This window comes from Neoarius graeffei, chromosome 4, assembly GCF_027579695.1.
Source record: "Neoarius graeffei isolate fNeoGra1 chromosome 4, fNeoGra1.pri, whole genome shotgun sequence".
Lineage (NCBI taxonomy): Eukaryota > Metazoa > Chordata > Actinopteri > Siluriformes > Ariidae > Neoarius > Neoarius graeffei.
This window is the reverse complement of record NC_083572.1, coordinates 64,379,173-64,391,809: the sequence shown is the minus strand read 5'-3', so window position 1 is coordinate 64,391,809 and position 12,637 is coordinate 64,379,173. Positions and strand designations below refer to the sequence as shown.

The 12,637-nt window shown below is 46.4% G+C and overlaps 1 protein-coding gene across 3 annotated transcripts in view; it reads right to left on the bottom strand.

Annotated features, from left to right (window-relative positions):
- The window catches only part of plxnb1b (plexin b1b), a 249,472-nt gene that overhangs the window by 15,125 nt on the left and 221,710 nt on the right, over positions 1-12,637 (bottom strand). For all 3 annotated transcript variants that reach the window (XM_060919473.1, XM_060919475.1, XM_060919474.1), the window contains 6 exons: positions 12,115-12,263; positions 11,504-11,604; positions 11,035-11,252; positions 1,410-1,588; positions 1,230-1,296; positions 875-1,021 (listed from right to left, as the gene is read on the bottom strand). In XM_060919473.1, the coding sequence (XP_060775456.1) occupies positions 875-1,021; positions 1,230-1,296; positions 1,410-1,588; positions 11,035-11,252; positions 11,504-11,604; positions 12,115-12,263 (861 nt within the window). The remainder of the gene's footprint in view (positions 1-874; positions 1,022-1,229; positions 1,297-1,409; positions 1,589-11,034; positions 11,253-11,503; positions 11,605-12,114; positions 12,264-12,637) is intronic.

Below are 12,637 nucleotides of genomic sequence, written 5' to 3'. Positions count from 1 at the left end.
TATGCGTATAACTGTCATATAACAAAGCCTTTTGCCAAGTTTGGTGAAATTCCTCCACAAACTGTGAGAGGAGTTGATTTCAGAAGAACATACACCCTCATGAAACTGTCAAAGTACAGGTTATTTAATCAAGGGTCAAAACTCCGGTAAAATTTTTACAAAGTAAATTAAATCGCAATGTGCGTATTACCATCATATAACAAGGCCTTTTGCCAAGCTTTGAGAAATTCGTCCAAAAATTGTGAGAGGAGTTGATGTCAGAAGGCAAGCTCACCTTCATGAAACTGTCAAAGTGCAAGGTTGTTAATCAAGAGCCGTAACTCTGGTACAATGCGACTGAACTGAATGAAATTACAATATGCGTACTACCGACATATAACAATGCCTTTTGCCAAGTTTGGTGAAATTCCTCCAATAATTGTGAGAGGAGTTGATTTCAGAAGGAAAACACACTCTCAGGAAATTGTCAAAGTATAATTTTGTTAATCAAGGGCTGTAACTCTGGTAAAATGTGACCCAAATTAACGAAATTACAATATGCGTATTACCGAAATGTAACAAAGAATCCTGCCAAGTTTTGTGAAATTCCTCCAAAAATTGTGAGAAGAATTGATTTCAGAAGGTGAGCACCCTTCCTGGGACGGACGGACGGACATTGCCATGACATATTCTCCTTCGGGCCTTTCGGCCAGCGGGGGATAAAAAACACTGGATGGATGGATGGATGGATGGATGGATGATAGATAGATAGATGGACAGATAAATGGTCAGCTGTATTAGACAGCATCAACACTCTACCAAATAAAATGAAACTATGTTTTGACTAAGAAGCAGATAGAGATTTAAAAAAAAAAAAAAAGGCATGAATTCTAACCAGTGTGTGATACTCCAGGTCTTCTCGGAGTAGCCGGCTATCATTGAGGGTGTATTTGGCTTTGCCGGTCACTGCGTCCACAGGCCCTTTATCCACCTGGTGCTTTATGGCTCTAAAAAGCATGTACAAACACTCCCCCGCCGAGTCCTTATGAGCAACAGATTAAAAGATTATTTTAAGCACTAGTGCTACACATGCCTTCTACACAATCTAACATCTTAAAATTTTCACAGAGGCACAATTTTGGATGCAATAAATATTAATCAAGCAATTAAAAAACTATGCTTTCACTATTTAAAAAACGCAAATTAAAATATAGTTTAACTCCTAAGAAATTCTTCATTTTGATCCTTACCCTCAGGAAAGAATAAAGGCATATAGACATCCAGTTGGTCAGGAGCTTCTCCACAACAGTCTCGGTTCTGTAAGGAAAAAAAACCCCAAACAATATATGCATGCTCTAATGCAAATCATGTATCAATAATGAATAAAACATCTTCAGTCTTTGACTGGCTCCTCTCTCCCATTTACTTACCTTCGGAGCATGAGTTTGGGGTTCTTGGCGACGTATTGCTCCACTAGGTCATTAAGCAATGTTTTCAGAATGTCAGTGAAGTATTCCAGCTTGCCATGTAGGGCTACAGTGAGCAGAGAGGCTACGTAGGCTCGGTCTCTGGGAGAGAACGTCCTCTGGCTCTCCAGAGTGTGGATAAACTGAAGATCGCAGAAAGAAGAGCTGGTTAGACTGGGAAAACACTAACTACACAGGAGAAAGGAAAGGAAAGATGCAAAATACAACCCCGATTCCAAAAACGTTGGGACAAAGTACAAATTGTAAAGAAAAATGGAATACAATGACGTGGAAGTTTCAAAATTCCATATTTTATCCAGAATAGAACATAGATGGCATATCAAATGTTTAAACTGAGAAAATGTATCATTTAAAGATAAAAATTAAGTGATTTTAAATTTCACGACAACAACACATCTCAAAAAAGTTGGGACAAGGCCATGTTTACCACTGTGAGACATCCCCTTTTCTCTTTACAACAGTCTGTAAACGTCTGGGGACTGAGGAGACAAGTTGCTCAAGTTTAGGGATAGGAATGTTAACCCATTCTTGTCTAATGTAGAATTCTAGTTGCTCAACTGTCTTAGGTCTTTTTTGTCGTGTCTTCCGTTTTATGATGCGCCAAATGTTTTCTATGGGTGAAAGATCTGGACTGCAGGCTGGCCAGTTCAGTACCCGGACCCTTCTTCTACGCAGCCATGATGCTGTAATTGATGCAGTATGTGGTTTGGCATTGTCATGTTGGAAAATGCAAGGTCTTCCCTGAAAGAGACGAAGGCTTTCGTCTAAACGGGGGAACAGGGGCGCTGCGCCCTCTTACTCTCGGCGTGCGCCCCCTTACCGACTCCGTGAAAACATCCCAGCAACACTACGTGACAATGTGTCTGATCATCAAATACGTTATAATTGCTCCAAAAATATTCCAATCATAGTAGATACACCACCAGACGGTGCAAAAACCATCCGAATTGGCGTTTTCCAGACTGAGGCGCCATGTTGTTTAGTTGTTTACTTGTCGCGGCTGCTCTCGCAAGATTTGACATGGGTTACATACAAGGTCAGCTGACTTGTAGAGCGAGATTTCTCGAGACTGAATGACCTTTCACCCACCGGCGCGGGAGCTTTTGACAGAGGTAGTTCACGAGTTGTTTTTGTTGACACTTGGGCATTTAAAGATGTCATCCCGCGGCACGAAGTGGAAGAAAGCCAAAGACTGTCCAGGGGCAGAAGAAGATTACTTCTTTCTTTTTCAACGTTGACAGACAATTTGTTACAATTTCCCTCTCAGATAGCCTCAGAATGTCCCATTGGAGCATTTTTCAAAGGCTTTGCACGGCGGGGGGGGGGGGGGGGGGGGGGGGTGGGGGGGGGACTGGCACCATCCCCCCCCCCCCCCCCCCCCCCCCCCCCCCGCTTCGCTCCCTCGCCATGGTGAGTGCCCTCATACTAAATTTTTCTAGAAAAAACCCTGAGACGTCGTCTGGATGGGAGCATATGTTGCTCTGGAACCTGGATATACCTTTCAGCATTGATGGTGTCTTTCCAGATGTGTAAGCTGCCCATGCCACACGCACTAATGCAACCCCATAGCATCAGAGATGCAGGCTTCTGAACTGAGCGCTGATAACAACTTGGGTCGTCCTTCTCCTCTTTAGTCCAAATGACACGGCGTCCCTGATTTCCATAAAGAACTTCAAATTTTGATTCGTCTGACCACAGAACAGTTTTCCACTTTGCCACAGTCCATTTTAAATGAGCCTTGGCCCAGAGAAGACGTCTGCGCTTCTGGATCATGTTTAGATACGGCTTCTTCTTTGAACTATAGAGTTTTAGCTGGCAACGGTGGATGGCACGGTGAATTGTGTTCACTGATAATGTTCTCTGGAAATATTCCTGAGCCCATTTTGTGATTTCCAATACAGAAGCATGCCTGTATGTGATGCAGTGCCGTCTAAGGGCCCGAAGATCACGGGCACCCAGTATGGTTTTGTTAGGACTAGGACTGTTTTGGCCTCTAGAGGCCGCTGTTATTTCCTTTTCATGTCGTGTTCATTTTGGCCTCTAGAGGCCGCCACTGTTCCTGTGTTTTGAGTTTGTGTTAATTGCCTAATTATCTTCACCTGTGTCCTTAATTAGTTTGTCTATTTATACCCCTGAGTTCAGTCCTCTTGTCACGGAGTCTTTGTGCTGTTATGTTTATCTCCAGTTTCCTTTGTACTGTGTTTTTTGATCTTCTTAGCTTTTGTATTTTTGCACTTTGCTTTTCTTTTGGATTATACTCTTTGGTTTTTTTTTGTCTTTTGTTTTGCCCTGTATATAGTGTATATAGTTTAAATAAACCTTTTGATTCTTTTTCTACTTCCGCCTCACGCCTCTGCATTTGAGTCATCCCCCTGGTGGCCTAGTGGGGGTTTGCTGGATTATCACACCAACGAACCAGGTTCGAATCCCAGCAAAACCCTAACAGAAAGACTCCGTCATGACCGACTCAGCAGAGGCTGCTTCAACTGTCTACCCGGCCAACCTTCAGGGAATTATGGCAGCTTTGACACGCTTCGGAGCGACCATGGACGCTCATGGACGTACGCTCACCAGCCAACGTGAGGCCCTCGCTCGCCACGAGGAACTGCTTCAGCAAATTGGGAAAACCCTGGCACAGCTGACATCTCTGCCTGCATCTCCTGCCCCTGATCCAGTTCCTGCTCCTGATCCAGCTCCCACTCCTGCTCCAGTGCCTCCTGCAATGCTGCCTTCTTCACCTCGCGAACCCAGCCTTCCTGCACCACAGAGGTATGACGGCAAGCACAGTGAGTGCCGAGAGTTCCTTACCCAGTGTCAACTCACCTTTGAGCTTCAGCCTACCACCTACACTACGGATCGCCGCAAGATTGCCTTTGTGATCACCTTATTAGCTGGTAAGGCGCGAGCCTGGGCTACTGCTATCTGGCAAAGACAGGGACCTGAGTGCTTTGATTTCCAGCTGTTTTCTGAAGAGATGCTTCGGGTCTTCGATCAGGCAGACATCAGTACCGACGCAGCCCGAAAGCTCATGTCCATCCGGCAAGGAGGAAGCGTCGCAGATTACGCCATCTCGTTCCGAACACTCGCAGCAGTAAGTGGATGGAACGAGACTGCCCTGGTGTCAGCCTTCCACCATGGTCTGTCTGACCCCATCAAGGACGGTCTGGCCTCTATTGGATGCCCAAGTGACCTCGAAACCCTCATCTCACATGCTATTCGTCTGGACAACAGGATGAGAGAACGCCACCAAGCCTTGAGCCCCCCCAGCCTCCCTACCTCTACCTGGAGACCGTCTACCTCCTTCAGTGACTGTCCAGAACCCATGCAAGTGGGTCGTACTCGCCTCTCCGCATCTGAGAGGGAGCGCAGAAGGAGGGACAAGTGCTGCATCTACTGTGGCAAGCCTGGTCACTTCCGAGCATCATGTCCCGAACTCTTGGGAAAAGGACCGCCCCGTCCAGCCGAGGGAGGGTTGTGACGGGGGCCTACCCTCTCTCCCGGACTCCCTGGCCAAGGAATCTACATCCCGGTCTCCATCTCCTGGGGTGAGTCTGTCCACTCTTGTCAAGCTTTGATAGACTCAGGGGCGGCTGGGAACTTTATGGATATTCACTTCGCCCAAAGCATCAATATACCTACTGCACCTCTTGAAGTCCCTCTGTCTGTGTCTGCCCTCGATGGCCAAGCGTTAGGTGATGGAAGAGTCACCCAAGTTACTTCTCCAGTTTTCCTCCAGTCTCAAGGTCACAAGGAAGAAATATCCCTGCACCTGATTCCTTCACCTGAGTTCCCAGTTATTCTAGGCCTTCCTTGGCTTACTCGCCACAACCCTCGCATAGACTGGGTAACAAGCCAGGTTGTGGAATGGGGCCCTGCATGCCATGCCTCTTGTCTGCTCTCTAGCTCTCCTGTGTCTCCTGCCGAGCCCCCTGATCTCACCGAGTTATCTCAAGTTCCCACAGAGTACTGGGATCTCAAGGAGGTATTCAGCAAGAGCAGGGCCGCCGTTCTTCCTCCGCACCGGGCCTACGACTGTGCCATCGACTTGCTCCCTGGGACTACCCCTCCTCGTGGCAGACTGTTTTCACTCTCTCAGCCAGAACGCAAGGCCATGGAGGAATACCTCAAAGATGCCCTGGTCTCTGGGTTTATTCGACCCTCCACTTCACCTGCTGGAGCCGGCTTCTTCTTTGTCGGCAAGAAGGATGGGGGGCTCCGACCATGTATTGATTACAGGGGCCTGAATAAGATCACTGTGCGCAACCGATATCCCCTTCCGCTGATGTCCACAGCTTTCGACCTGCTCCAAGGCGCCACCGTCTTCACCAAGTTGGACCTACGGAACGCATACCACCTCATCCGTATCCGACAGGGAGACGAGTGGAAGACTGCCTTTAACACCCCGTCTGGGCACTACGAATACCAGGTGATGCCCTTCGGACTCACCAACGCACCAGCTGTTTTTCAGGCCCTAATCAACGACGTCTTAAGGGACATGATTAACCTATACGTTTTTGTCTACCTCGACGACATCCTTATCTTTTCCAAGACCGTGCAGGAGCACCGCCACCATGTCCGCCAGGTTCTCCAGAGGCTGCTACAGAACAATCTGTTCGCCAAGGCCCAGAAATGCGAATTTCATGTTCCCGAGGTCTCCTTTCTGGGATTTATTGTACGGACAGGCCAACTCCAAATGGACCCTGCCAAGACCCTGGCCGTCCGGGATTGGCCTACTCCCAAGTCCGTTAAGGAGGTTCAGCGGTTCTTAGGATTCGCTAACTTCTACCGCAAGTTCATCAGGAACTTCAGTTCTGTGGCAGCACCCATGTCAGACCTCACCAAAGGGACAGGTGGATCTTATGGCTGGTCTCCTCAGGCAGAAAAGGCGTTCAAAGACCTCAAGGACCGCTTCTGCACAGCACCCATTCTGGTTCTCCCGGACACCTCCCAACCATTCATCGTGGAGGTGGACGCCTCGGACAGTGGTGTCGGCGCGGTGCTCTCTCAACGTTCGGAAGGAAAGCTGCACCCCTGCGCTTACTTCTCCCACCACCTGAGTCCTGCTGAGTCCCGGTACGATGTGGGGGATCGAGAACTGCTAGCGGTCAAACTGGCCCTTGAGGAGTGGAGGCACTGGCTGGAGGGAGCACAACATCCATTCCTGGTTTGGACTGACCACAAGAACCTGGAGTACCTCCAGCAAGCCAAGAGACTGAACCCTCGACAGGCTAGGTGGGCCCTGTTTTTCAGTCGGTTTGACTTCACCCTCTCATACCGCCCCGGCTCCAAGAACACCAAACCTGACGCACTGTCCAGACTGTTCTCTGCCACTAACAGGGAGAATGAAGTCGGGCCTATTATCCCTGTGTCCCGGATTGTGGCCCCTGTCCGCTGGGGTATTGAGGAGGCTGTCCGACGAGCCCAACGCCAGGACCCCGGTCCTGGGACGGGGCCACCAGGCCTCTTGTACGTCCCACATCAAGCCCGGGCCAAGGTTCTCCAGTGGGGTCACTCTTCCCCTCTCACCGCCCACCCGGGAGCTCGGAGGACCCTGGACTTCCTGAAAAGACGCTTCTGGTGGCCTAACATGGAGAAGGAAGTAAGGTCATTTGTCCTGTCCTGTGAGGTTTGCACCAGAACCAAGAACCCACGACAGCGTCCCCAGGGTCTCCTGCATCCTCTGACCATTCCCCGGCGTCCCTGGTCCCACGTAGCAGTCGACTTTATCACGGGTCTCCCTGAGTCACAAGGTAACACGGTCATTTTGGTCTTAGTTGACAGATTCTCCAAGGCCTGCCGCTTCATACCACTGTGCAAACTCCCCTCTGCTCTTGAAACTGCGAAACTTTTGTTTAATCATGTCTTCCGAGTCTTTGGTCTTCCACAGGACATCGTCTCAGACCGAGGGCCCCAGTTCTCCTCCCGAGTGTGGCACGGGTTCTGCAAGGTCATCGGAGCCACTGCCAGCCTCTCCTCTGGGTTTCACCCACAGTCCAATGGTCAGACGGAGAGGCTCAACCAGGACCTGGAAACCACCCTGCGAGGCCTGGCTATGGATAACCCGACATCGTGGAGCACCTGGCTGCCATGGGCGGAGTACGCCCACAACACCCTGCAGTCATCGGCCACCAAGCTGTCGCCATTCCAGTGCCAATTCGGGTTCCAGCCACCTCTGTTCCCGGACCAGGAGGAGGACGCGGGGGTGCCCTCGGTCAACCAATATGTGAGACGGTGTCGCAAGACCTGGAGCAAGGTCAGGAAGACCCTCATACAGACCTCCAGAACCAACCAGACTCAGGCCAACCGCCATAGAAGACCTGCACACGCTTTCCGCCCTGGGCAGCGTGTTTGGCTGTCCACTAAGGACCTTCCACTGCGGGTGGAGAACCGCAAGCTTGCTCCTCGCTACATTGGCCCCTTCAAGGTGGTGCGCAGGGTGAACCCTGTCTCCTACCGGCTCCAGTTGCCCCGGACTCTGAGGATCAACCCCACTTTCCATGTTTCCCTGTTACGGCCCGTACTGACGTCTACGTATGCCCCTGCCCCTAGGAACCCCCCACCCCCCCGCATCTTCCAGGGGCAGACTGTGTTCACTGTGAATCGCCTGCTTGACTCCCGCCGGGTCCGCGGCGGGTTGCAATATCTGGTGGACTGGGAGGGCTATGGTCCTGAGGAGCGCTGCTGGGTTCCTGCTCGGGATGTCCTTGATAAAGAACTATGTCGGGACTTCCATTCGGCCCATCCGGATCGCCCTGGGAACGTCAGGAGACGCTCCTAGAGGGGGGGGTCCTGTTAGGACTAGGACTGTTTTGGCCTCTAGAGGCCGCTGTTATTTCCTTTTCATGTCGTGTTCATTTTGGCCTCTAGAGGCCGCCACTGTTCCTGTGTTTTGAGTTTGTGTTAATTGCCTAATTATCTTCACCTGTGTCCTTAATTAGTTTGTCTATTTATACCCCTGAGTTCAGTCCTCTTGTCACGGAGTCTTTGTGCTGTTATGTTTATCTCCAGTTTCCTTTGTACTGTGTTTTTTGATCTTCTTAGCTTTTGTATTTTTGCACTTTGCTTTTCTTTTGGATTATACTCTTTGGTTTTTTTTTGTCTTTTGTTTTGCCCTGTATATAGTGTATATAGTTTAAATAAACCTTTTGATTCTTTTTCTACTTCCGCCTCACGCCTCTGCATTTGAGTCATCCCCCTGGTGGCCTAGTGGGGGTTTGCTGGATTATCACACCAACGAACCAGGTTCGAATCCCAGCAAAACCCTAACAGGTTTTCCGGCCTTGACCCTTACGCACAGAGATTCTGCCAGATTCTCTGATTCTTTTGATGATATTATGCACTGTAGATGATGATATGTTCAAACTCTTTGCAATTTTACACTGTCGAACTCCTTTCTGATATTGCTCCACTATTTGTCGGCGCAGAATCAGGGGGATTGGTGATCCTCTTCCCATCTTTACTTCTGAGAGCCGCTGCCACTCCAAGATGCTCTTTTTATACCCAGTCATGTTAATGACCTATTGCCAATTGATCTAATGAGTTGCAATTTGGTCCTCCAGCTGTTCCTTTTTTGTACCTTTAACTTTTCCAGCCTCTTATTGCCCCTGTCCCAACTTTTTTGAGATGTGTTGCTGTCATGAAATTTCAAATGAGCCAATATTTGGCATGAAATTTCAAAATGTCCCACTTTCGACATTTGATATGTTGTCTATGTTCTATTGTGAATACAATATCAGTTTTTGAGATTTGTAAATTATTGCATTCCGTTTTTATTTACAATTTGTACTTTGTCCCAACTTTTTTGGAATCGGGGTTGTACCTCTTAAACCATAAACACCTACATTGCTTGCTCTTGCAACTATATCTGTCTCAGTTTCACTGCAGTTAGCGAATAGTTTATGGTACGTATTGAATAATATGCTAATCGCAGTACATGCTAAAAGTTTAAGAAGTTTAAGTTAATTTGTCAAATGGTGTATAATAAGTATCATTTTGTAATACTAAAGCAAAAACTTACTCGAGTTAGCGATAAAAATCTGAAAATTTTGACCTTGTGTATATATATTTTTCACAATTATGAAATACATGACAGCATATTAGGGCCACTGTAGGTTAAAAAAAATACGGTGCTGGAGGAGGAGGGTAATATTCTGAGAAAAAAAACCCTCAGAATTTTCAAGATTAAAATCACAAATTTATGAGAAAAAACTCTGATATTATCTGAGATTGTAAAGTCATAAATTTGTGCGGATCCCAAAATTCCGAGATAAATGTCGTAAATTTATGAGAAAATAACACTTTTTTCACCAAAGGACCACATCGCTTCACTCTGCAAGCTTGGTTCAACATCACACCAGAGATGCGACGGCTGAGCCGAGAGTAGATGCTGAGAGGAGACGCAGTCTTTCCTACTTGATCACACAATATCAGTTAAATAAAGTGGCAAGAGATTTTCAACTGTTCAGTGGTTCTCAGAGAATATCAGATTTTGTTCTTGTAAATTTATGACATTAATCATGGAAATTCTGAGTTTTATGTTAACCCCTTGGCTGCCACCCATAATTAATTGTAATGTGCCAGGCATTTAGGACAAAAAGAGGTCAGAATTGTGATATTTTGATAAGCTTTCTCTAACTTGTTCAGAACTTTATATTTGTATAGAAAAATCACAAAAAAAACCACTGTTGTAGAGTAAAAATAACTTTAGTAATCAAAAACATCCAAGACAACGGGTCTTGTCAATGAGAACCTGTCCATAAATATGAATTACTAGTACTTGAAAACAACATATACCAAGTAACTGGGTACTATTTTTATGATGGTCTTTGGTATGACCCAACTGTGAATAGAACTCACAATCTCCAGCTTGAGAGACAGACACACTAACTACTAGGCCAACATACCACTGTGAAGTAAAAGTAATGTGCCATGTAAGGTACATAAAAGGAGGTGTTTATGACAAGTAGCGTACGTCATAAGGCACAGCGGTAAAAGATTTCATGACGTACATGACTCGTCCAAGGGCACTGAAGGGATTAATATTCCCCCTGTATCAGCTCTGTATTTATTTATTTTATTTTTTACCTACAATAGCCCTAATCCTGGCACAGCGGTGTAGTGGTTAGCACTGTCACCTCACAGCAAGAAGGTCCTGGGTTTGAGCCCGGCGAGGGCCTTTCTGTGTGGAGTTTGCATGCTGTCTGCATGGGTTTCCTCCGGGTGCTCCAGTTTCCCCCAAAGACATGCAGGTTAGGTTAACTGGTGACTCTAAATTGACCGTAGGTGTGAATGGGAGTGTGAATGGTTGTCTATGTGTCAGCCCTGTGATGACCTGGCGACTTGTCCAGGGTGTACCCCGCCTTTCGCCCGTAGTCAGCTGGAATAGGCTCCAGCTTGCCTGCGACCCTGTAGGACAGGATAAGCGGCTACAGGTAATGGATGGATGGATGGATGGCCCTAATCCACCATTGTAGAGGTATGATTGTTTTAAAATCAAGATGAGCGAAAAATCAATTTTTTTTTCTCCTACAGGTTTCTCTTTCCAGAGCTTCAACATGAGATTATGCACCTTGGTGAGGAAGAGTTTGCTGTTGAGCAGGTTGGAAAGTTGGACCAGGCCCTGCTCGACTGTGGCCCGTCTGCAGTCCTGCACATCCAGATCCCTGCGCAGTGGCGACTCGCGATGACCCGGGAAAAAGATGCGCTCAGCGTACATCTTATAATCCAGAAACGGAATCCCAGACCCCACCAGATCACTTGACATGTCCATCATTTCAGTCATCAAGTCTGGAAAAACATCAAAGGTCAGATTTTAGCTGCTTGTTCCTTGATTATTATTTTGATTACCTTCAGAGAAAATGAATCCTTCCAACGTATAAATAAATAAATAAATAAATAAACACAACCGTGGACCAAGTATATTTTTTCACATACTTAGAAAAATACCATACACGGCTGGGATTTAAAGTGTTTGAACAAAATGGGAACAGAGTTCCTAAATTTCCAAAGCAGTGCTTTTTTTTTTTCATCAAGTTCACCTGTAAACTCTTTCTTGCAGCGATCTCTCACACTCGTCTCTAGATTTTCCAGCTGAATTTGAACTTTCTTGTAATCCCTCAGAGCCTGTTTACTCTTCCTCCTTTGAGAGACAGAGGAGGCGAAAGGTACAAAAAGAGTAACAGAAGGTTAGGGACAGAGCTTAAGTTCACACCCGGGATAAGAAAGTATTATAATCTAAAACAACAGTCCCTGGTAAAATGACGATCATACAGAATAGGTTCCAGATGTGGAAGAACTGTTTTGAGTGTCTATTTTAGACCAAATGGAAGCTTAACCCGATTAACAGGAAATGATCTACTTGTGAGCCAGACTGTCTATTACTTACACCCACAAAAATTAATCACACACTGAACACTACTAGCGCATCTCAAACAATTAGAATATTGTGAAAAAGTTCATTTTTTTCATAATTTAATTCAAAAAGGTAAACTTTCATATATTCTACATTCATTACATGTAAAGTGAAATGTTTCAAGTCTTTTTTTTTGGCTTTAATTTCAATACTGAACTTTTTCACAATATTCTAATTGAGATACACTAGTATATACTGACAAAACACACGTGCACAAATAAGGACCACAAAACCCACCTGTAAACGAGAACAATGATGATAACGAGAAGAACGACGAGAGAAGCCACTGCTCCAACCCCGATCTGAGCCTCCAAAGGAAAGGTGGCCTGACTGAGGGTGTCATACTGCACTTTACCCAGAGAAAAGTTCAGATTCCCCATCTGTACCTAGAGCCACACACACACTTCTCTTAAAGCATATATACAGAGCCATGGCCTCACTTTTTGTTTATAAATGCGTTGAGACCTCAAGAACGGCACAGGAATAGTTTTAAGCGTTAACAATAAATCTAATATCATAATTTTTACAATTAAAATGATTCATATAGGTAGCGGTCTGAGTGAATGACCTTGACATCTGTGACATCACAGCAGGAAGTCTATCGGTCTCATTGCCATTTCCGCTATACTAAAACACAGAGCTGACTGCAACTCCGATCCTCCATTCTGAGCTAATTTATCGTCATGACACATAGATGTGTTACTGTCGGGTGCAGCAACACGACAGAAGGTGGATTTACGTTGCATTCATGGCCCAAGAA